Raw genomic sequence first — 23,901 nt, 5'->3', positions numbered from 1 at the left:
ACGTCTGAATATCTACACCAAATTCACCTGGAAAGAAAATTCCTGTACATCATTACATCTAATGAAGCCCAGAGTCTTAACCATGAGAGCAGAACACGCGGAACAGGCGTCGGGAACAGCGGCCCTGACAGAGCAGGCACTGGTGTGCCCACCTTGGGATACTGTCTCTGCAGGACTAGCCCAAACGGTAATGTTTTCAAGGAAAAGGGGCGAAAACAAGAGTCTTGGAAACAAAGTTTTATATCAAGGGGAGGAAAGGAACAGAAAATGTCCTGGCTTCTACAGGTAAATCTGTGGCAGACCTGAAGGTCAAGTTTAGCAGTGTATGAACAGAGTGCAAATGGACAGCTGGGCTCCATGGGGCTTCTTGGAGACACCAGCACAGGAGCGTGCACCACGGGCACAGTCTTTGGTCTCCAAGCATTCTCGTATTCCCATCTCCAAATCCATGAAGTTAAGTCTTAAAACTACTCCAATAACCTGTTGTCAGTACATTAGCTTGAAGTTTATGTAGTTGTCCTAAGAGTACTAGTTCTTAACATTTTAAAATCAAAACCTTTGGGCTTTGTGACCTGATTCTGAAAGAAAAATAAAATCTGGTGATATCTGTACTGCTTCAGTGTAAATGTACTGCCCTGAAATACCTGGCGTTAATGGATATGACTGAAAAATCTTCTGGAGTGCATGTTCAAGCTGTCTTCTTCCAGAACTGACACCGTGTACGTTCCTTTCGCTTGTGCCTGTCCAGGTGCCTTACCTCTCCCGGTTGTGCCACCTGGGCGCTGCTGCTGGCATGGTTTTACTCCATGCTCTTCTGATGCTTGCACAGGAATGCCAGTTGTGGTCCTGATATCGCTGTGCCTGTCTCACGTCTGCTTGGAAGTGCCATGTGCAGCTGTTGAGTGGTTCCCTCAGCAGCATAGCAAACTTTTTTTTTTTTTAATGCACGTCAAGAGCCAAGAAATCTTTACCAGCTAACACAGCTTTTGGCCCCGGTACTGAAGGCAGAAGTCCAGTGGTGCGCAGGCCAAATCACTTCAGCTGGAAGGTATTGTGCTCTTGTTTATTTTGGAAGCGCAGATGCAATTTATTCTTGTGTTCAGTGTTCTGGTGTCACAAGTTCCCAGGAATTAAGTAGAAAATATCTGTATGTTTCAGTGAGATGGGGAGCCCATCCAAGTTCCTTCTGTGAACAGCGCTAGTTATAAATGCATCACTGTGTTCAGGATGGGGTTTGGCTTAGGTGGAAATAAAACAAGTATTGACTTGTCTGCTAGCAGTGATTTCTGTGAATTTTTAGGTATCAGTGCTATTTCTAATGGGATTTAAGCACTCCAGTAGCCTCCCACCTACTGTGGTCCTGTGCTTCCTGAGATAATTGTCGACAATTTAGTCAGAGTTACACAGATTTCTCACACTGGTTACATGCTGGATTTTTGATTAAATATTTTGGTAAAAAGTTCTTTCTGAAAGTGAAAATACCTTTGTTAACGTTGTAAATGTGCTTTTCCTATTAAATAATAGTTCTTCCACGTCTTGGAAGAGCAAAGGAGCCAGCCTAGCACAAGAAACTTGGCACTTCTATTTTGGCTAAAAAGTGCACAGCTTCATGAAGGTGACTGTGTTAGGGAGGTGGTTTTGTTTCTTGCACCTGCTCTGCAAAGAGTGAACGGTGGCTGGTGGCTGAATGCTCGCTGGAGATAGCTGCCTGATGTCCAGGAGTGTGATGGAAGGAGCAGACTGGGGAGTAGCAGGCTTGAGCCTGGGAAGAGGGAGAGAGGAGGTGGACGTGGATGAACTGAAATAACGGTGCCGTGGGGAGGGCAGGGAAGGGGATGAAAGTGGAGAAGGCTGGACGTGCAACAGCTGGGGGCCCAGGGGCGCAGGCTGGGAAGGGGAAGGGTGCTGTTCTCCGGGAGAGCGAAGACCCACCATTGCCACGTTGCATGGGGCGGTGTGTGTGCCTCGCGGTACCGCGGAAATGCTGCCGCTCCCCTCGGCCCGGCGAGCGGCGCGGAGGAGGGAGTGAGGGCGGAGGGGCCGGGCCCGGCCCGCCGGCCGTGCGAGCCCTATCTTCGGGCTCGGGGCGCTCACAGGACCGCTCCTCCGCCCTGCCGGCCTGGCCCCCGGCCGGGCGGTGAGGCGGCCCGGCGGCAGGCAGGCGGGCGGCGGGCGCTGCCTCCCCTCACGGCCGGTCGGCGGGCGCGGCCGCGGCGCCTGTCAGGAGGCGGCGGTTGGGGGGCGCCCCGCGCGCGGCGGCGGGGCTGAGGGGGGGGAGCGGAGCGGGGCGGGACGGGGCGGCGCGGGGCGCCTCCCCGGAGGGGAGCGGGGAAGGCGCGGCCGCCCCCTCCGGCTCCGGCAGCGCGGGGCCGCGCGGCCGCCCCCGAGATGTTCAACCGGGCCGTGAGCCGGCTCAGCAGGAAGCGCCCGCCGTCAGGTAAGGGCGCGAGGGCGGCCCCCCCGCCATGCGCGACCCGGGCCCCGGCAGCAGCTGCTGGCGCCTGAGGAAGTGCGGCGGGCAGGGAAGGGCTGCGCTTCTCTTTCGACCGAGCGGCGGGGAAGGAAAGCGCGGCCGAGCCCCCTCCGGCGGCGGGGGATGGTGAGCGGGGGGGCCTGGCCGGGAGCGGGTCTCCCGCCCTTTCGGGGCCCGGCGGTCCCGCACAGCCGGGGGCCGGCCGGGGCACGGCGGCTGAGGGGAGGTGGCTGAGCCCGCACCCGGCACCGCTTGTTGCTCCGGTCCGTTACCCGGGCCGGCTCCTCCGCCCGCCTCTCTGGTACCCGCGTCCAGCTGGGCTGAGCGGGCTTCGGCTCATCATCGGGCTGGTTCACCTGGCCGTGGTGAAAGGGCCTGTCCCTTGGTTTTCACACCGTGTCCGGCGTGGCGTGGCGTGGCTCTGCCCGGGGGCCTGGGGGTGACCGGCGGGGCAGGGAGGCTGCGTTACCGGCGGGATGAGCTGCACGGAGTCGCCGTGCTTGGGGAAGAACCGCGGCTCTTCTCACGCCAGCAGCTGCACGGAAGAGGGAACTGCATTCTGCTCAGACTCGTGCCTCATCAGCCAAATTTTAATTGCGAACTGCTGCCTGTCGCAGTTACTGGTAGCGAGGCGATAGCCCAGAACGTGATTGTTCAAGCTCTCAACTGACTTTGAAGTGTTTGCCTTTGGAGGGAGAGTCTTGAGCTGGAGTGGAAGTTACCAAGGCGTAATACGTGTCGGACTTCGCAGTTCCCTCTGCAGACAGGCGTTGTAACGTGTTTGTGCTGTTGTGGGGCGTCTCATGGCGCGGTATCTACTGCTGTGAGTCTGTGGATTCAAAGGGGGTAACGCATACCATTGCTAAAACAATTGGGGTAAAAGTTACAAACTCAGAACCCCAGAAAATGATACGAAGCTTTATAATGTGCAGTAAGAAGTTACAATCTTTCTAAGAAAAGCCAAATGCAGTGTTTGTCTAGAGTTGTTTGGGTTTTTTTTTAAAGGGTATATGTCTGGTGAACACTTCCAGAGATGCTACAAAAGCGGAACGTCCCTTTAGTTTCCTTCCTTATAGTTAAAAGTGGAATCCAGTAGCCATGTGTTGTTAGAGACAGTCAAAAGAGGATGTTGAGGCTCATGCTTTGAACAACCAAAGCATGTGAAGGACGGCCCGTCTGTAGTGAAAAGGTCTAAAATTCAGCTGCTACTAGGAAAAAATTGTGTGAGGATTCATCCAGTGGATACATGGAAAGTAAGGGAATTTCCCTTTTCAGCTGCCTACTTATGAAGTTTCCAACTGTTTCATAACCTTGGATTTATTAATTCCAGACTGGTGATTGTTGCTGGATAGGCATTCTGGTGACTGTAGGAAAAGACAAGGTATTCAGTACTTTTAAAGTAATAATAAAGGTTCGTGACTCACAGCCTTATGATCCAGGTGAAAAAGGGGAAAATGCAGGCGGTGTGATCAGAAGTTCTCCAAGAAGAAATTGAGAAGGCTTTTCCTGATGTTGTGTATTAATGTTTAAATATAGAATAAGGAATATGCTATTCACATGGTGCTTTTGTCATACCTACTGTTTGTGTGCCAGTTGTCTTTTGTTAAGGAGTTTGCAAAAGGTGCGTGCGGGCAAGAGGCAGTCAGAGCAGGTGTCTGGGTAAGGGATGCGTTCAGCAGGGTTCTGTGAAGGGTGTGAGTCTGTGCTGTTTGATATGGAGCCACGCAGGCCGCTGTGTCGACCGTGTGAGAATGGCAGCAGCTCGGGGAGCTGTTGTAGTGCGTAGTCCTTCTGGAAGGCAGACGGATTAGCGTGTCTAACTCAATTAGCTGTGCTTGAATCGCTAAAAGTTTGAAGGGTTTCCACTTTTTTTTGTGGTTGTGGAAAGCAAAGGCCAGAACTGTGTTTTGACCTGAAAAGTTGAATATTTTGATGTTATTGACACTTCCTGTGTTTCAGTCCAAGATCCTGTTTGGAGAATGCAAATATTTGCCATTTTTGATACCACACTTCAACTGATAATTACAGTGTTATTAGTGCTGTGCTTACCGTCATATCTATTGCTTCCAGAGAGCCTTTATCCACCGTCTAATGCGGCAGTACTGTTGTGTGACAGGGGAAGGCAGCTTCTACAAGATGCTTCTCCAAAATAATGCTCCAGCTAACGTAATTGCCTATTTGTGGGCTTAGTATAGAATTTTTCTCTGAAATAATGGTGCTGTTAAAATAAGGACTTAATCGTTTACTGCGTAGGTAGAAGCAGCTGACCACTGCCCATCATGCAAGCAGCTGTCTTACGGTCGTACACTGGGGAAGGTTTGCTTCAGCAGAAACCCTACAACCGTGCTGCGCTGTGCGTGCCTTGTTGTCTTTCTCTGCCTCTTGTTTTCTAACCCATCTAAAAGATAGCAAGCGCTCTCCTATGACATTAAGAAATGTAACGAGATATTTATCTTCTGTTACACTTTCTGTGGGTTACTTTTACAGAAATATGGGTGGAAGAACTGCTATTTTGTCATACCCTTTTTGATGCACAAAATTGTCTCCCCATTTTCAGTAACCGTAAATGTCTGCCTTCCTCATTTAAATCGTCACACTAATGTATACATTTTGGTTGTTAGACATTGGTATTGAGCTTGTGATTTCCAAGTGTATATTACATAGCTTTGTCATTAGATGATTTGAACAGGAGAAAGTTATGTTTATAAATAGCAAACAGAGATAAATAGGTTTCAGGAGGGTCATTCATGTAATTGCATTTATTGTGGTATTGCCTTCTAAAATAAATTGTTTCAGACTTTCATTAAATTGTACTTCAGTGGAAGTATAATTTTTAAGGTAATTTAGTAATGTGTTATGGGATATGGATTTTGGGATTAGCTTTTTGAGTCATTTGTGGGGAAAACCTCTTTCCTATCTTTTAAGCTCTTAAAAAAATTCTGGAAGTCACACATCAAATCTGCTAAATGAAACCAGTATGAGGAGTGGGAAGTTATGATCCTAATAGAGGGGGTCACTTTTGTATTAGAAAAAACATTTGTGATGGCGTATTTAATGGGGTATAATAAAAACACCCAGCAGTTTTAATATCCTTATAAAATTTCAGGGTGTTTCCTTCTGTCATGTATCATGTGCAGCCTATTTACATTTGCACTGAAGGGGAATGTTGATGTTTTATGGCAGTTGCAAAGGAACACTGAACGTGGGGATTAATGGTACTCAGCCCGGAGGGAGAGAGCTTGATCAGTGCCGTGCCCAGCGCACAGACCTGAGTCCCCTGGAGCTGTTGGCACGTTCCCTGGCACGGCTTTGGCCCCTGCCAGCTGTGTTGCCTGTGGCACAGCGGGCAGGGTGGTACCAGCCAGGCGACGTCCCCAGCAGGCTGTTTGGATGCGGTTACTGTGGGCTTGGGGGACTGCTCAGGACAAGAGCTGTGCTGCACTGCCTGATGGCAGCACCCAGGAGTGTTCTCTGGCCTCTTATGTACAGGCAGTCTGAGAGTCATCGTGACACTGTGGCTGGTGTCCCCTGCCCTGGTGTGGGCTGATACTGGGAGCTGTAGCCCGGGCTGAGCTGGGATTGTGGCTGCTAGTGGCACCCGCACCGGCTCGGCAGAGCTTACCTGCACCTGTACCATCCCATGGCCTCTGCTCTGGGGAACTCCCAGCTTGAAAACGAGAGGCAAGAGCTAAATGAAAGGCTTGCATTGTACAAGCAATGGACAGGCAAGCGTCATCGCAGTGCCACAGTACTTTGGGGGTTGTGGGGAGCTGCTTCAGTGAGGAAACAAACTGAGTAAGAGAGTCCTGTACAACAAGGCTCAGCGTTAGGACGTCAGGAAGAAGTCGTGTAGGTCCTGCCTTCAAAACCAAACTTCTCCCTACTAAGGCTGTAGGAGGAGAAGGTAGGGAGAAAGGCAGCAGGGTCATAGGAGAGTGCAGGGTTTGGAGGGTGGCAGGGAGGAGCAGGGGGGATGTAAATGGTGAATGGAGTTGGGTTGTGCTGGGTAGGCTGGAAGTGAGAGGAAGTTGGGGAGAACGGTGAGCAGGGAGGATAGAGAATGGCCAGCAGTAAAATGAGAGACCAGTGAAAGCAGCTGAGGGGAAACAGATCAATGGATCCTGGGTGCGTGGAAGCACTTGTTCCAGCCTTTGCTCACCAGAAATTTTTTTAGGCTCTCATGGCACTGGGTCTGGCCTGTATTGCATTGGCTCATTGAAATACATGTGTTTCAAAGTAATCATTAAAGTCCACTTAGAATTTGGCTGGAAAAGAAACACTAGAAATAAAATCTCACTCCCCTATGTTCTGTGCTAAATCATATATTAAATAAGGGAATGGCCTGGTTCTGCAGGCTATTAGCAGCTGTACACACAGAGTGGCCATTCTGCTTGCAGGTGAGAGTGATCTTAACATGAGATTCAAGCTCCTCAGAGGTAATTGTGTTCTGCTCCAATGTACTTGGCTATTCCCACTGAGCTCTCATGGGTTTTACCGAGATTAGATGCCCAGATACTTTGAGTCAGGTTCCTGAAATAAATTTGCGAGTGACAATCAAGAACCACACCCTTTTGCATGAGGGGAGGGGAAACTGAGGCACAGTTAACTCGCTGTACCCTTGTGTCACGTATGAAGTCTGCAGTAGTGGTTTGGAGACAATCCTCAGGTTCCGACTCTTGACCTTGAACTAGCAGACTGTGTGTTCCTGGTACAGAGCTGTAGGCATACTTGCTGCTTTGCAGACCAATCCATCACAGTCCTTACCCAAATTGGTTATAAACTTGGATCCCGAAAGGTTTTGTGGAGGCGTAGAGTCATGCATCCATTGTGTGAGACACTTCAGGTTGCTGCAGTAACTGCGTCATAGAGTGAGAGCAGGACAGGCAAAGGAGAGACAGGATTTACACATGAAAAACGTAGCCTGCGGTGACCATTTGCTCGATCATTTTAGGTGTGTTCCTTTCTTTTACATCTGCATTACAGAATCACAGAATCAATCAGGTTAGAAGAGACCTCTGGGATCATCGAGTCCAACCATTGCCCTGACACCACCATATCAACTAGACCATGGCACTAAGTGCCACGTCCAGTCTTTTCTTAAACATATCCAGAGATGGTGACTCCACCACCTCCCTGGGCAGCCCCTTCCCATGTCTAATGACCCTTGCTGAGGAGAAATTCTTCCTGATGTCCAACCTGAACCTCCCCTGGCGAAGCTTGAGGCTGTGTCCTCTTGTCCTATCGCTAGTTGCCTGGGAGAAGAGGCTGACTCCCACTCCACTACAACCTCCCTTCAGGTAGTTGTAGACTGCAATAAGGTCACCTCTGAGCCTCCTCTTCTCCAGGCTAAACAACCCCAGCTCCCTCAGGCGTTCCTCGTAGGTCAGACCCACCAGACCCTTCACCAGCTTGGTCACCCTCCTCTGGACTCGCTCCAACACCTCAACATCTTTCTTGAGGCATGACTGTGCATCTCTCAGTATTAGGCAATGGGTATGGCATCCATGGCTCCAGAAAATTTACCTCTTTTCCAGCTTTGTAATTTCTCCTGTATTAGAAAAACCCCTCCTATCAAGGGAGGAGATGTTCATTCGTTTAAAACAGTTGTCCATCTCACTGTTGGAAAAACAAATAGACTCTACAGGTCCCTACCAACCCAAAACTCCGTAGGCTTTGCTGCTGTGCCAATGTTTTGTAGGGCTTTAACCTTAGCTTTTATCATTCTAGCTGCCAGCTGAAAAGGGCATCTGATAGTATAGCTCTGCATAGATAGTTTTTTAAGATACTTGCTGAGGTTTAGTTTCATGGTGGAGGAAGGGTTTTTTAACAGAGTTTAAGCTGAAGTTACTAAGATCCATATTCCCAATAAGTTGGCAGGGAGAAATGAAGGGGTTATAAAAATAAATAGAAGCTGTATTGATGACAGTAAGAGTTTTGTGCACCTTTCCAGTGTGTAGTGACCTGGAGTGGTGCTCTTAGCCTGACTTCTCATGGCCTGCACTCCTGCTGTCCTCCCTGGGCATTTCGGGTGTGAGAGGAGAGGCGGCCAAGCTCCTCATGTCTGTTTTAGAGTTTTTCAGGTCAGCAGTAACATTCCTGGAGTCCTCCCAAGTAATAGGTTTTCTGATGGGAAGCCAGCAAACAATTTTTTTGGCATCACCAGCCTTGGATGTAACATACTTGTCCCTGGGATAGAAAAATTAAAAAATGTATCCCATCTTTCCTATCTGTGAGAAGGCTGGCTGGCAGATAATATGTGGGTGCAGTCCAGTACACCTTATAAAAGCAGAATTTCAGTGGACTTGAAAACAAACAAGCAAACAGAAAAAACACCAAATACCTCTTGCCTGATAGCAGGTCAGCTCAGCTGGAATGAGGCTCTTCTGCCAGCTGTCTTTCCTCCCTTTAGGCTGGGTTAACATATTGGACTTGTTCTCCTGCTAAACAAAGCACTATTTTTCTTTCTCTCTTTGCCTTTTCCCAACCTCCAGTGATGATTCTTTTCTTAGAAATAAATTTCACATGTGTGACTGACCAGGATTTGCTTTATAGAAGCCAATGTCGTTGACAGTGCCAGAACAAAAGGCAAATGGTCCTTTTACTACACAGGCTGCGGTCATTGTGTTCCACATGCAAAAGGTGATTGAACTCCTATAAAACAGTGACAGTGCCTGCTTAGATGCTCATGAATTATCTAACTGCAAGGCATTTCTGCCTCCTTAGAGGCAAAGCAGAATTCAAATATGTGTGTGTGTTTATTTTCAGTTTTATGGTGTTGCCTTTAAGGAGAGCAGCTGTAATCCGAGGGTGCGGAGGGCAGTGGGGAAGAAATGCATGTGACATTCATCGCTTCTAACGAAGATGGCATTCTTTTCAATTTTTTTCCAGAGATAAATGACAGCGAGGGTCACCCAAGCAGCAGCCACCAAACCTTGAAAGGAACCTCAAAATGGGCTACATCACTGGAGAACCTCCTCGAAGATCCAGAAGGAGTGAAACGATTTAGGGTTGCTATATTAACTATGGATATTTATATAAACTGAAATTAGGATTTAAAGCTGAATGAGTCTCAGTGTAAATGGTGCAGCTGTGCCAGTGCTGTAAGCACACAGGGATGCAACCTTCTAGATATGTACCCTGAGCAGAGGTGGCAGAGTTGGAGCTGTGGCATTTGCTGAGCTTCTGAGGTAGTGCCTTTTGCCCAGTGCCACTGCAGCTTGCTCTTGTAAGGCACATGGAAGACTTTGGTTGCATCTTTCTGATCGGATCTAACAGCTATTGCAAGGATTAGCAAGTTACTGTTGGATAAACTACAGTCCTTGAGCCACTGATCACTCTTGCCAAGCATTATTTATCATTGAGGATGGATCCTGCGCTCTTTATTCTCATACATTGTCCTTACTTTAGCAATGAGTTACTGCTAGCAGCTCCTGAGCCTGATAACTCTATGTGGCTCTTATTCTGTGTTGCAGCAGCTGTACTGAAAAGAATTCCCTTTTAAGTTTACTACAAAGTGTGGGTTTGTGCAGCTCAAAACGCAGGCTTGAGGCTTAATTAGGTGAGGGTGGCAAGTTGGTTTTTCAAGGCCACATCGCCATACTAGCTATAGGAATAGGAACTACCTACTTGAGTATGGTTTTGCCATACCAAGCACTGATAAAATGCACTGGGATAAAATGATTTCCTGCCAGACTGGTTTGAAAAGTGATGTAAACCAGAACTACAAAACACTGATTTAGAATTCTTAAAAAAAAAAGTAATCCTAAAAAAAAATAATCTTGATGCTATTTAACTCTTGGTGCTACTTAATCTCTATTTTCTAACACTTGAAAGCAAAAACTGATTATGTCAGAGCTGTAAATATTTCATTCTTTTTTAATAAAGAAATTTAGTGTACATTTTTCCCCCATTTTAAAACATGCCTCACTTTTGGAGGAATGTGCTTTGTTTAAACACTGTCTAGAGAATGCAAATATGTCTTCTGCTTTAGTTTACTTAAGGGAATTTATTGCCACTGATGATCATGTTTAGAAACACTTTTATTTGTAGAGATTTTACTCATTAAAAATCAGAAAGATACTAGATGAGAATCTCAAGTGATCTGTGACTCTAATTAAAATAGTTCATGATACTCATCTGCTAATGAATTCATATATTTTTGGATTTCCCTTTGAGTAATGGCTGTAAAATTGCTTGAGTTATTTAAGGGAGATTGAAGAAACTCTTCTTGTTAGTTACTGATAGGCTATGAGATTAAATGTAGCTCATCATTCTCCTGGCATGTGCTTTTAAAGTGCTGAATATGCGGTTGTTCATTTGCATCTTGGTAGTGTGGAGATGCACTAATGCAGTGGTTCTGTTACACAGTATTATGGAAACTCATACTGTGGTAAAGCCAGCTGTAGGCAGCTTCTAGTTTTAATAGCCATAGTAGGAAGAGAGAAAAACAATGGAGTAATTGTATCCTAACGTTTGTTTGTTTGTTTTTCTTTCCCCTAGGAATTTTTAAAGAAAGAATTTAGTGAAGAAAACGTTTTGTTCTGGCTAGCATGTGAAGAATTTAAGAAAACGCAGGGAAAAAAACAGGTATGTTTCCTAAATAAATTTTACTTGTCAACAAAGTTTCGGTAGCAGAGCTGGAGCTATAACGTTTCTGTTGCATAACATGCCTTGTGTGAGTGCAAATATATATATTTGAAGGAACCACACTGAAATCACGGTGGTGGAATTGTTTGGAAACAAAGCTGGTTCTATTTCAAATCAAAACAAAATGCTGAAATTGTCAAGTTTCCCATATTTTGAAAAGTCTGAACTTTCTGTTGTTGCTTGGGAATAGCAAAAGGTTTAATTCAGTGATGTTGCATCATCTTGCTTGAAAATATGAAGACGTTTCATCCGGGACGTTTTTTAAAAGCATAACGACAATTACATGAAAATATACACCGTTATAACGTTTTAGTGTAATATAAAAATAACAAACAGTGCAGCCAAAATGTTTTACGACACCAAAATTAAAAGTTTTGCCTTATCAAATTACAAGTTACAAAACAAAAGAAATTGAGGGTCCATTTAGACTTTTTTTGTTTAAATATTTATTCAAATTGATAGATACCTGCAGAGCATTTTCATTTTCATGAAAGCTATATTTTTCTAGTAGAAAATGTTCTATTGGAAATTTTTCAACCAGCCACCTTCAGTAAGTTTTTTTCCACTGCTTGGATCTTTGTCTACATTTAGATCCACCAGGAACACAGGATCCACTTTTACATTTAGGCTTTGAAGCCTGTAGAGTCAGACCTAAAATATGTACCATGTTTTGTTTGCTTGTTTCTGAAAAAGTTTTTGTGATTTTTTTTTTTTGAGAAATTCCAAATTTATTTGACCTTTGAGACAAGGATTCTGTGAGCATGAAATGAAGTAGTTTCAAAACTCTAGCTGAGCATCACTGTCCTTGAGAGTCAGGCTCCTAAATCCCATGAGCCCTTTTATTTGAAATCCCACCTTTACGCTTTTCACGCGTGCAGCTCTTGTTGCTGAAGGGAGCATTTCAGAAGGCAGTGGGTGGCAAACGCATGGCCCATTTTGTACTCTTCTGGCCAAAGTACATGCAGTACCATGAGGAGGTGAGGCTGGGAAAATGCCACTTAAACCTGCTTCAAATGGGATTGTACCTGCTTTGAGTAATGTCAGAAACATCAGGGCATAGGAATCAGGTGGGGGAACTGGGCTACTAGGGGCGTTATGAAGTGCAGGTGTAAGAGGGCTGCCCCAGCTCCTGCATCTGGACTGCAGGATTCCTCTCTTAAGGTCAGTCAGATATTATCAGCTGAAACTGTTTTGCAGCAGAGCACTGGATTTTCAGCAAAACATGTTTTTGAGAGGGGAGTCTACTTTCTGTAAATATTTTCTATTTGCATTCCCCTCAAAACAATTTGCTTGTTTCAATTACGAATAATTTTTGATATTGATAAATCCATCAAAAATACAAAAATAATATTTTTTGCAAGAACAGGAAAGTGTTCAATTTGACAGCACACTTTGTAATATTTAGCACTGTTTCAGCTTTGTGTATTTAGCTGCTTCCTTCCCTCATTAAGGTCCACACATGCAGATAGCCTTCAGAAAAGAACAACTAATTGGACTATTTTTCTGTAAGATGTAAGGCAGAAAGAGAAAAAAAGTGAATGAGATGGGGTAAAGGAGGGAACTGTTTGTGCTAGATGTCACCATGATGACAGCGGTATGAGCAGCTGGAGTGGGGCTGGGAGCCCTCCTCTCCCCTTGCCTGTAAGGGAGTGTTCCCACTGCAGCCTGGCTGGGTTGCTCTGGAAGCCACCTCCTGTCTGGGTGAGCACGGTACCGTCAGTCCCCCTGACCTGGCTCTGCTTAGGCACAAGCTGCAATCTCATTATTGTCAGTCTGTGACAAAGCATTTCCTCTCTTTTGTCCCCAAATGTCCATAGAGCATCTTGGCTGGTGTGTTCGATATGTTGGGCTGGGGATCTAGGTATTCTTGATCTCTCTCCCTACTCCATTAAAATAATTTCCTTTCTGAGCTGGTGAAGCAGAAGCCAGCATCACAGTCCATGACCAAGTGGGAAGAACCCTTTGCTCTGTACAGGGCAGATATTTTTTCCTTGTACATCACACAGTGTCCTTGCCAAGAGGTATGTAGCCTTTTCTTGATGCCCCTTGGACAGGTATCAAACTGCATTTTAAAATGGAAATGAAAGTGGAAAATCCTTCTGTAAGGTCCCACATATTGCAAGGGGATAATAATATTTTCCCTTGCTAAATAATTTCCATCTTTTTAGCTGTTTTAGGGTTGCACATGCTAGTACAGAAAATGGTAAACTGATGTATAGAGATAGTAACTTAGTGAATTCTTGAATGACAGAGACTGAACTAGGTTCCATTTAGTTTAATTATTCAGTACCCATCGTTGCATGGTATGGTCAATCTGGGGGCTAGTACTGCCAAAACTGTTACAGCTGTCTGGAATAAATGTGCTTTAGAATGACACGGACTTACAGTAAATTTTTATAGCTACTGCTTATGGATGGGTTTGTTTAGATAATTTACAAAGCTAGAAAAAGCACTAAAAATAGAAGTCTTTCCAGTGTTTATGATAACATGAAGCACGAATTTGTCTTCTGAAAGTGACTCTTGCAGAAATCACTTTTTATCTATCTGATGTGAGAAAGTGTTCTAAAACCAACTTTTTACTTATTTCGTAACCTGCTTCTCATTAAAACTGGTTTACCACAGAAACTAGCTCATAGACACTTGGACTTTTGGTCAGATGAAGCTGATTTCAATTTAACCCAGATCGAATGGGATTTTTTTTTTCCCCCTGTTTTTAAAGTAGAAGATAAAATTTTCATTACTTGACATGAGAGCATTATTGTGGGTTTTTTCTCAGTCAGTTCAAACTTGCACAAAGGTCACCACCTGGTCAGTGGATTAAGTATCCATTGTTCCTAGTGTTACTGTCAAGCCTTCAGCATCAGCCTGGAGCAGCATTTGGTTTTGTATAGGCTTGTATACCTTCAGGGTGGCTGGTGCAGTAAATGTGCTGTCCTTCCCTCCTGTCCGTTCTGGTCTTTGCAGGTAGATGCAGGCCCACCCCGTTTCTGCTTTCTGTTGGTTGCAAACTGTCCTAACTGTGTTAGTGCCATTCTAAGAAAAAATCCTGGGTCTTTCCTCAGAGCTTATTAAATTTGGCTCAGTCATTCCCCTAACCACAGTCACGTGGGCTCTAGCTAGAAGCTGACTTATATCAAGCCAACACAGGCAGATCTTGAAAGATGCTGTGCAGATACATCTTCTCTGCCCCCTTCCTCTTGAATACGAACCACTATGCAGGCAGGATTGCTAGATGACGGGACCAGAGGGAGCGCTGGCAAGAAGCAGCCAGGCTCTTGACCGTTGTGTTGGCTCTAGACTAGTGGTGGGAGCGCTTAGTCAGGAGAAGCAGAAATGGAGCTCAGACCAGACTGCTCCACGAATTTGTGTTTGTTTTCCTGTTTGGGTGAACTAATACAAAATGCACGCGTGTTTTAGGGAGCAGGGGAGATCTTCAGCATCTGCAGAGCTACACAGCAAGCAGACTACTTTACTGGTCTAGTCAGGTTTTAGATGGACTGGATTCAGCCAATCTTCTTGCAGCATGGAAGCACAAACTCCTCCCCTCACCTCAAGACACATCTCTGTAGTTTTAAAAAAAGGATATTCTTTCTTGATCATTCCTTTAAAATTGAAGTTAAAATAGAAATGTAATTTTTAGCGAAGATTGAAGAAGGAATTAGGTCAAGTCCACTTGTAGCAGTGAGCTCTGCTGCCACCCATATGGTCCTCATCTTAGGACACATATTTAATTATTGAAATGGGATTGATGGGGATAAGTGAATACAATTTAACTTTAAATATTTTATTGGAGTTAGTCATATGCCGTTGTGTTTGTGACTGTTAATGAAATAAACATGTCCATTGTGCTGCTTCCCAAGGGTTAAATGTTTCTTCTCTTGCAGCTGAGCTTTAAAAATAAACTACAGATTGTAATAAATGTTTCAAACAACAAGGAATCTTTTCAGCTGTTGCTAAAACCTGCCAAAATACCCTTATCGAGAAATTTTGTAGAGAACAATGTCAGAACAAAATATACCTATTCAAGAGTTTCTTCTGCCACTTCCCATGTGGAATGTGGCAGTGGTTAAGCAGGACTGGGTAATGCTGCACAGCTGTGAACTGCTGGAGCCTGTTCTGATGAGCGTCTGGGACTTCCATTCACCTCATTGGGGAGCCACACATGCTTGAGAGCTGAGTTTGACCTTAGGAAAGGAAGTGGGAAAGAATATTGTATCCACTTGAAATAGTGAGGGGGATTTCTGTAGACAGAACTTCATACCCCAAATGGGAATTTGGCACGGATGCTGGGGCGAGCACACAGATGTAAGTGAAAAGTGCTAGAAATCCTTTAATAACCACCTGTGAACAAGATCCCAGTTTAAGTGTTGTTTAAATTCCAGAGTAGAGTCCCCTGTGCTGAGGCATTACTTTCAGGCTGACGCAGAACAAAGAATGCCACCCACTGAACAGGGAACATCACTGTCTCCTCCGCTTGAACCTGGCTCTCCCTCAATATTATTTGGGGGATGTATAAGCATACTGGTAGCTTTAACTGTACTTTCTTTTTTTAAAAAAAAAATATATTACAGTTAAACTGATGCTCTACTACTGGAGCATAGACGTAGCATAACAGTTGCTCCATGTGCAGCAGAACCTTTAACGTTTAGCTGTGCATTTCCACATTTCCCCATTACTATAAAGTCAGGTCCCCTGTGTCTCTCCAATGACCCCCTCTCCCTACCACGGTGCTTTCACTTCCTTTCTTTGTCGTTCTTCCCCACAAAATCCAGAGATCCTCCCCATTTCACCAACCTCCCACACAATCCTCTTGTTCCCCCCATGTTCTTTAAACTTCCTCACAGAACTTCTAGTTTCATGTTTCTCCTCAAGTCTTGCTCTACTCTTTCTCTGCAGTGCCCAGCTTGCTCCTGTGTTCCTTGGGCATGCAGCACCCTGTGTTGTGGATGGCCTGCAGCTCTGTGTGCATTGATTAGCCAGCCGTTAGGTCCAGTAGAGTAGATAACTTTTGAACGTATACTGCAGCTTTTCCCTCAGTGCACGTGTTGTTTTTCTCTCCCTTTCCATTCTCTCGCCAGTCTTTTCCGTTGAATCAGCAGGAAGGTCATTCTTTCTCAGTCCTTTGCCCCTCTCTTAAATATGGTTGAAATTGGACCATAGATTCAAAAGCTATTTAAGTAGGACTGACAGGCAGTACAATCACTTATGCAGCAGGGAAGCTTGCCTCCTGCCTGGCTTGGCTCTCTTCTCCCCCACTGGCTTTCTCTTATCCGACCTTCTGGTCAAGGCAGAGCTTGTATTGAATTTCAGAGGATTGTGGCCACTCGTTTACTGCTTTGAAGCTTAAAGATGCTAGGTAGGGTCAAAATGTTATCGCTGTTACTGATTTATCAACAGAAGACCACTGAAACAGGATTGCTGAAATCAGGGCAAACACTAACAAACTGCTTTATGCAAGTCACACCTACCCTTATTTGTCAGCTTTCAGAGGCTCTTCAGAGTCTGATGTTTACCATTACCGAAAAAGTACTTGTTGGGTTTTTTAATCGTGGAGCCAGTGTTGCATGTGAGCTGCCCTGAGGTAAACACATAGTTATGACAAAGCATGTAGTATGACAAGGTTATCTATCAGTAGCATGGGTTGTACACTAACTTTGCTTGGTTTTGCCTTGGAGTAAGTTTCCACAGTGCTTTTTCCCTCTGGGTTCCTTGCGCATGCTGGCTATCTGTTAGTAAAAATAGTCTTCTAAATAGTGAAGACAAGGCCTAGTTGGTGATGCTGAGCAGTTTTACGCTGGATTCTCAGATTCAAACATCACAACCTGCTGTTTACCCTAAGCGCTGAATACTGGTAGCTTCCACTAATGTCAGTGCGGGAGTTGGCCTGCAGAGATTTCTTCTGTCAGTACAAAAGAATATACACAAATAAGATAATCTATGCGTATTTGTTTTGTTACTTCTTTTCTTTTTTAATTCAGACTATGTTTTGTTTTGAAGATGTGAACCTCAAAAAGTAAGTGACCCAGAGCAGTCTCCAATAAAACATTAACAAATACAGAGAATATTCCCACAGCAAATAATTCTTTAAATAAATATGTCCTTTTGCAGATGCAAGAAAAAGCTAAAGAAATTTACATGACTTTCCTATCCAGTAAAGCTTCCTCCCAAGTCAATGTTGAAGGGCAGTCCCGTTTGAATGAGACCATTTTGGAGACACCTCACCCTCTCATGTTTCAGAAGCTCCAGGACCAGGTAAAGTTATTTTCTTCAAGAAAAGAGTTTCTTTAGTTTTTGTCTGCTTTTAATGGACTCTGCTTTCTAAGCACAAGCTAGTGTAGGAAAGTCGTGATTCTGCCTACTGCTACCTGTGGCGTGGATTGAATAGGTAGGCACGGAGCTGGGTGGCTTCCATATTGGGGGTATTAATGCACCCCCTCTGCGGGTGGATGCACCGTACCCAGGTTCTTGGCCCTATCTAATTAGGGCAAATTAGTTCAGAGACGCAGCGCAACCATGCTAATTGAGGACTTTCCTGGAAAACTGGATGAAATTTTCTCCTGGGTTCCTGTGCTGGTAGCTTGAGAATCACCCAGCTGACTAACTTTGTGCCTACGTTTTCCTGTGTATTCACTTGCGCTGAGTCATTGATGGTGTTTGTTTCCATAGTTGCCACTGGTTTCCTTGAGAGCTCAAGGTTCTTCACTTTGCTTTGTTTTGGTATTTATTGATATGAATATAATGCAATTTCCTGAAAAGTCCCCTCTTCTGTGACACGCAAAACTTAAAAGAGGAGTTGGTATCTGCTTTGTCTTTTCCTGTAGATCTTGGGAGGTCTGGTAGAAATTGGGTGACATTTTGCAGGCATGTCTTTTGGTGATAAATTTTCTTGATATTAAGCTTATTTTAAAGCATAAGTTATGAAGTGAGTCATTCTTATCTGCGCCCTTCCAGCACTTGCAGTCTGTACTATTTTTATTTTCTGTACCATCCTCAGGACTACCTGTATTTTCCATTTGGCTCTTCTCTTTTGTGGAGAAACAGCACACCGATTTAAATAGTGTTTTCAACCTATTTCACATCAGGTACTGAAAATGTTAGTTGGGCACTGGCTGGGTCAATTAAAGTGGTCTGAGGAGCAAAGGCTCTGGTGTCTTTCAAGCAGGTTCCAAGTCATTAGCAGTGGAAATGTTGGAAACCCAATTTCCATGTGAAGAAGCAAAGTTTTTCATGGAAGAACTTATGACTTGGGGGAAGGGAAAGAAAATGTTCTGGTAAATCTGAGCGCTTCAGTTCAGGGTGGGTGATTATGAGAGTGAAGCTGGAGAGACTACTGGAGTTAAAATGTTTTGCAGTTTTACAAATGAGCATGCACATGAACAGCCAGGGATTAGTAACACCTGAACTGGAAACGTGCTAGACCAGTGGTAGAGGAATCCCACTAGTGTGGGGAGAAAGTCTGTGAACTTTTAAAACCAAATGCAAAGCATTTATGGGTTGTTGCAGATTGCCACTGCTTGAAGATTCTGTTTATTGCTGTTAGATAATAGTTCAGGAAGAGTTATGGTCTTCTCTAGTTTTCAATCCTTATAAAGTTAAGAAGAGTGGTATAATTTGTTCTCTAAAGAACTACTGCTGGCACTGTGTCTTTGAAGTATAAAAAGGCAGAGCTTGAAAGCCACAGTCTGGTGTACAACATTACTGGTAACTAGGGCTTCAGTTCTCCAGAGACCTACTGATTTAAATGGGGCTAGTTGTGGGGTGTGGTTCTGTGCTAATGGGATGGCCTTAAACAAATAGCTTGGAGGCAGTTTTCATGCTGAATGAAGTGGTGTTAGAGTGGTTCATAGAAATATGTAGATTTCAAAACACTTAGGGGGGGTAAAAGTTCCTGCTCCACAAAGGCGATGAGAGGAGGGGAGGGAAAAAGAGAATTCTGCTTTTGCACGTGATTATAAAATCTGTCTGTTCTGTGCATTTGGCTGACTGAACTCCAGAAGATTTTGATCTTACAGTGCTCTTTCTCTCTGGGAGATGCTTTAAATGATACCAGGAACAAGAGGGGTCTAAGTTCTTGACACTGACTTAGGACACTTTAACAGGCAATGTCTTCCTTACAATTTTTTTTTTGCCTTGAGCTAGTTGGATAAATTCAATTATATTGTAGTTAGCCAGCGCCAGGAGGTATAATTTGACTTTGCATTGATTTGGGTCTACATCGAGAAGGTGTTTTGGGATTTTTAGTCTTCCAATATGTAGTTTATAAAGCAAGATTTCCACTGTTTTAAACATGAACTTAAATATTTAAGTCAAGTTTTTTGTGTTTTTTTGTTTTGTCTGTCCAGGTTCCTTGGGGATGTGAAATGCAAAACAGTTTGAGATTATTATTTCTCTTCCTCCTAACAAACAGTTGTATTACTCAGTTGTGCTATCAGTTAGAAATGAGGCCTGTAAACGTAATGCTCCAGTTATCCACACAGGCAGGTCAGAATCCAGAAATTCCTCTTGGAAATTTAGTTATCCCGAGTACAGTAAAATGTAATCGGTCAAGAAGCATGACTCGGAGAGGCTCCGCCAGTGAAATAATAGGCGGAGGGTGATGTAGGCTTTGGTTTTGCCTCAAACATAGTTTTGAGGTTTACTTTTTTTCCTTCCCCTCTGTTTCAAGACCAAGCAAGATATAGTCCTGACCTTGACACCTGAACAGATTCCAGGCTCCTCTCCCAAGCCCTTTTGTTTTCAGAAAACACCAGATGAGTTCTAGCTTTTTTGTCTAAAATGGGTATAAATAGAAGAGAAAGCAGTTGTGTTGAGGGATGAGCCTAAACTCCAGCCCTGGGAGAGAAAAGCTGTGCTCAGTGCTGACTTCATGATTCCATGCTGGCTGTATACTGGCTGTGGGAATAAGGGCGGGCCTGGGGCTAGTGAAAAGCCTGATGGCACAAGTTTAATCCATCACCAATTTTAAACCATAATTTAACTGGCAAATTACATCTGTACCAGATGAGCTTTTTGTGGCAGGTACCTGCAACATTTCTGGTCTGGCCTGAGACCAGTCTTGGCATTTGGTTTTGTAGTAATCTAAAAAGGATAAGAGGATTAGCGTAAGGTTAAGAAACATTAGTTAAACCGGTTGTTTCAGTCTAGATTCAGTTTGTAGTTTCAGTATTTGTGTAAATTATTTAGAGGCTTTTCTTAATTATCCAGTGCTCTGCGTGTATAATCAGCTATTCTGTAATGTTCAAGGGTAGCTGCAGTCAGAAAGGTGCCTAAAAGGTACCTCTTTTTCTTCAGCTCTGCTTCGTCCCTCTGAATATCTTCCAGCTACCCTGCCAGGAGGACACCCTTGCTGGGTTTTACTCCTAGTGACTCCACAGAGCTACGGCTGCTGTGGGAGGGGACCAGGTAATGTCCTGGCTTGTCCACACGTGCAGTTACCTGATCATCATCTGTAAAATCCTACCTAGTGACCATGGCATGTGACCTCCCACTTTTCAGTGTTAGGTTTTCAAAGCTGGCTATTGTGAAAACCATAATCTGATTTTAAACTAATACGGACATTATTGCAAAACAGTGACCGTGGAACCTACAATATTGTTTGCTACATGCAGCCCCTTTTGAGAGTTTGAAGTGTATTTTAATGTCATGCTTTTCAGTGATGCTTTAGTACTAACAGAACAAAAATACATTAGAATTCATATACTGTCCTCATGTAAAATCTAGTTTTACTTAGGTCATTGTTTTTGTGTTTTTTCCCCTTCTTACCAGATATTCAACCTCATGAAATATGACAGCTACAGCCGCTTCTTAAAGTCAGACATATTCCTAAACCATAAGAAGTCCGAGGAGCAAGAGGAGAATTCACCAGAGGCTCAGACTGCAGCTAAAAGAGCATCAAGAATTTACAACACATGATACAATGAGTCTCTTCAGGAGAGGCAATACAGTAACTAAATTACACTCAGGAACAGTCTAGATTTATAGCAGTTGCATTTAGGGCTTGAAAAGCTCAAAACCTTTTTAGGAGATACTTACCTTCTTAATCGCTTGAACGACTAATTGTTTTTTGCATGATAGCTAATAACCAAGCACCCTTGAAAAGACTGTTCTCTAGCTAAAAGGCTGAGGTATTCCTCCGTAGCATGAATTGCATTTCATGTTTCACAAGTTAAAATGCTTTCAATTTTTGTATTTTCTTTTGTGAGGCATTATGATGATGAGAAATGAGAGCTAGGGTGGTTGGTGTTTTTTTATTTTTGCTTTGTAATTTTTAGTTGTGACTGGCTTTTACATCCTGAATTGGTGGGAGAAGCTATTGAGGAGTACATTTCACGTTACTTTGTGGATGGGTCATTCATAGCAAGCTTAATCATGAAGGGACAGCACCTTTCAGGGTTAAGCTGAATAGAATCCAATCCCTTCCTATGTTACTTTGTTCTTTCAAGGTGATACCTGTTTTGCTTTGCCTTTATTGTTGAATCAAAACACTTGTCTAGTTATGATTTTAATTTCTGTATTTCTTAAATTTCCCCCATTTTTTTTGCAATAGACAATCACCTTCAGAGGATGGAAGGAGCTGTATTCCCTTGGGAACAAAAGGTCTAAGATAGAAGTTCTTCAGAGATTCTAACAGCCATTAGGAAACCTAACAGTTAATATCTCACTCTGGGCACACTGATTTCAGCAAAGCTTGACCAGGGCATGTCCTGCATGTCAGCATAACATCAGTGTCAGATGCCGGTATTGGAATCATCTGGTCTCTCCTACATCTCCTGAGCAATCCTGCTCTGTGCGGCAAGAATACTTTGGTGAAGGACTAGCCAACAAAGTCTGGCCTTGTTTTACTAAAATCTTTCTACTAAAATCACCCTGCCTAATTTTGTTTGCCCCAGAGAAGTATTTCAGGGTTTCCTAATCATAACTTTCGATAGCTGCAATGGAACAGGGGGTTGACATTGTGGTTTAGCCATTCTCACATCAAGCTTGAGAGGAAGGGGAATTTATTTCTGCCCAGAGTATCAAGGATGAAATGTCAGGGTGGTAAAGGAAGATGCTCCCAATGAGCCTTCCATATTGTCCTGAGACTGTGTCAGAGCTGAAAAGCACATTTTGGCATACAGTTTTTCATGTGTTCATATATTTTTGAATTAATTTACTTCAGTGTTACTAAATTGCAGTTTAAGTTGGGAAAGCTTATTAGCTACATGCTCTATTTACAGGCTTTGCAGTGTGTAGTCTAGCTGCTTCACATTCTCTCATTATTTACTCTTTCATTTTTTGCACTGCTTTTCTTGAACTTGTGTTTATGTGCTGGCTAATCTAAATGCAGAGTTTTGATCATTTTATAGTTCTTTTTTGTCAGAAAGGTCAGATAAGTTTTATACATTACTGTTGCTATCAACGTTTTAAAACTAAGTCTAAATTGTAATTTTTGAGGATGCAAACTCACTTGGTAGACTTGGTTATTTCTTTTAACTCTGAGCCACTCTTGCAGGTAATGTGTAAAGAAAATTGTCTCCATGGGCTCTTTCCTAGTTAGATGTAAGAGCGGGAGTTCTGATTCTTCCCCCAGAGCTGAATGGCCTGTTCGTTTTTAGGAAATCAAAGAAGAGGTCAGTGCCTCCGTGTGCATGTTTTAAGATGTAATTATTATGCACTGAGTTCATTTTCCTTTTTTACTCTCAAAAGATCTAATGGTGAAGTCACAGTCTTGCTTCAGGCACTTCAGTGGTATTTGGCCTCATGCCTAAGTTGTATTTCAATGTTTTGCTGTATAGGAACAAAGTAAGCACGTGCATGAATCCTTTTGTTGTGATGGGGCCTAGGAAATGGGACCATCCAGTTCTGGACTTGCCAACTATTTGTAATCTCAGGATTACCTCTTTTGAAAATTCAGTGTAATATCGAACTCTTAGCACCTGCCACAGCAGAGGATGGAACTTCTGATACCGCTGAAGTCCTTGGGAGTGGGCAGCTTAAGCACATTTAGGAGTTGGGATTTGTCTCTTCCCAGTAATTGCAGAGGAAGTCTGCTGTAGGGGATGGGGACCTTCATGGGGAAAAATGCAGAATGAGCTCTTACCACATTCATCACATGGATGCACAGCAGGTTCATTTTTAATCATATTGATTTTAAAAATGCATGAGTAAGGGAGAAGAGTCTTTGACTATCATGTTTTAAAATAATAATAATAAAAAATAAAGCCAGAAGCTGTATGAACAATGGTAGGGCATTAAAGAGAGAAAAGACTCGTTTGTAGCTGCTTATAAACAACATTTTCCTTGGCAATGTGCTTCCTTTCAGGTACTGTCTTACTTGCTTTTTAAGAGCAAATGCCCCATAGGAGTAGACACAAAGGTGCTTTACGCTACTACCAACCAAGTTACTCAAATGCAAATGTATTTTTTAGCAGCATCTCAGTGCCTATGATATTTATTTCAATATTTGTGATGTTTCTAACATAATATACCTAAATCCACAAAATTCTTAATCTTTGAATTGCTCTTTTGCCTCAGCAGTAAAAAGTTTGTTGCCCATTGGCTGTCTTATTTGTGGTGTCTGTTTTGGACGTGTTTTTAGAAGAAAACCAACAACTAGACTTGCAAGGTGCAGAAATCAAAGGTTTTTTTGCTATCCATTAGATTACCTGTATTGCTGTAAAAGAGCAATCAAAGTAAAACCGTGCAAGCAGATGTCTCTAGTTGCAGGATGTATATATGTGGAGAAGGTTATTTTGCTTCTGTTGCCATTATCACTATTCAAACTTGCTTTGTAAAATATATGA

The 23,901-nt window shown here is 43.6% G+C and overlaps 1 protein-coding gene across 1 annotated transcript; it reads left to right on the top strand.

Moving 5' to 3' along the window:
* Positions 1 to 2,334: 2,334 nt before the first annotated feature.
* RGS10 (regulator of G protein signaling 10) lies at positions 2,335 to 23,653 on the top strand. The gene is made up of 5 exons (XM_068398963.1): positions 2,335 to 2,437; positions 9,362 to 9,480; positions 10,973 to 11,059; positions 17,228 to 17,371; positions 20,885 to 23,653. The coding sequence occupies exons 1-5, from the start codon at positions 2,389 to 2,391 to the stop codon at positions 21,029 to 21,031; spliced, it is 546 nt and encodes a 181-aa protein (XP_068255064.1). The 5' UTR covers positions 2,335 to 2,388; the 3' UTR covers positions 21,032 to 23,653.
* Positions 23,654 to 23,901: the final 248 nt, after the last annotated feature.

Source organism: Nyctibius grandis, chromosome 4, assembly GCF_013368605.1.
Source record: "Nyctibius grandis isolate bNycGra1 chromosome 4, bNycGra1.pri, whole genome shotgun sequence".
In the NCBI taxonomy this organism is placed as follows: Eukaryota; Metazoa; Chordata; class Aves; order Nyctibiiformes; family Nyctibiidae; genus Nyctibius; species Nyctibius grandis.
The sequence above is the reverse complement of the archived record's forward strand: the minus strand, read 5'-3'. Positions and strand labels throughout refer to the sequence as shown.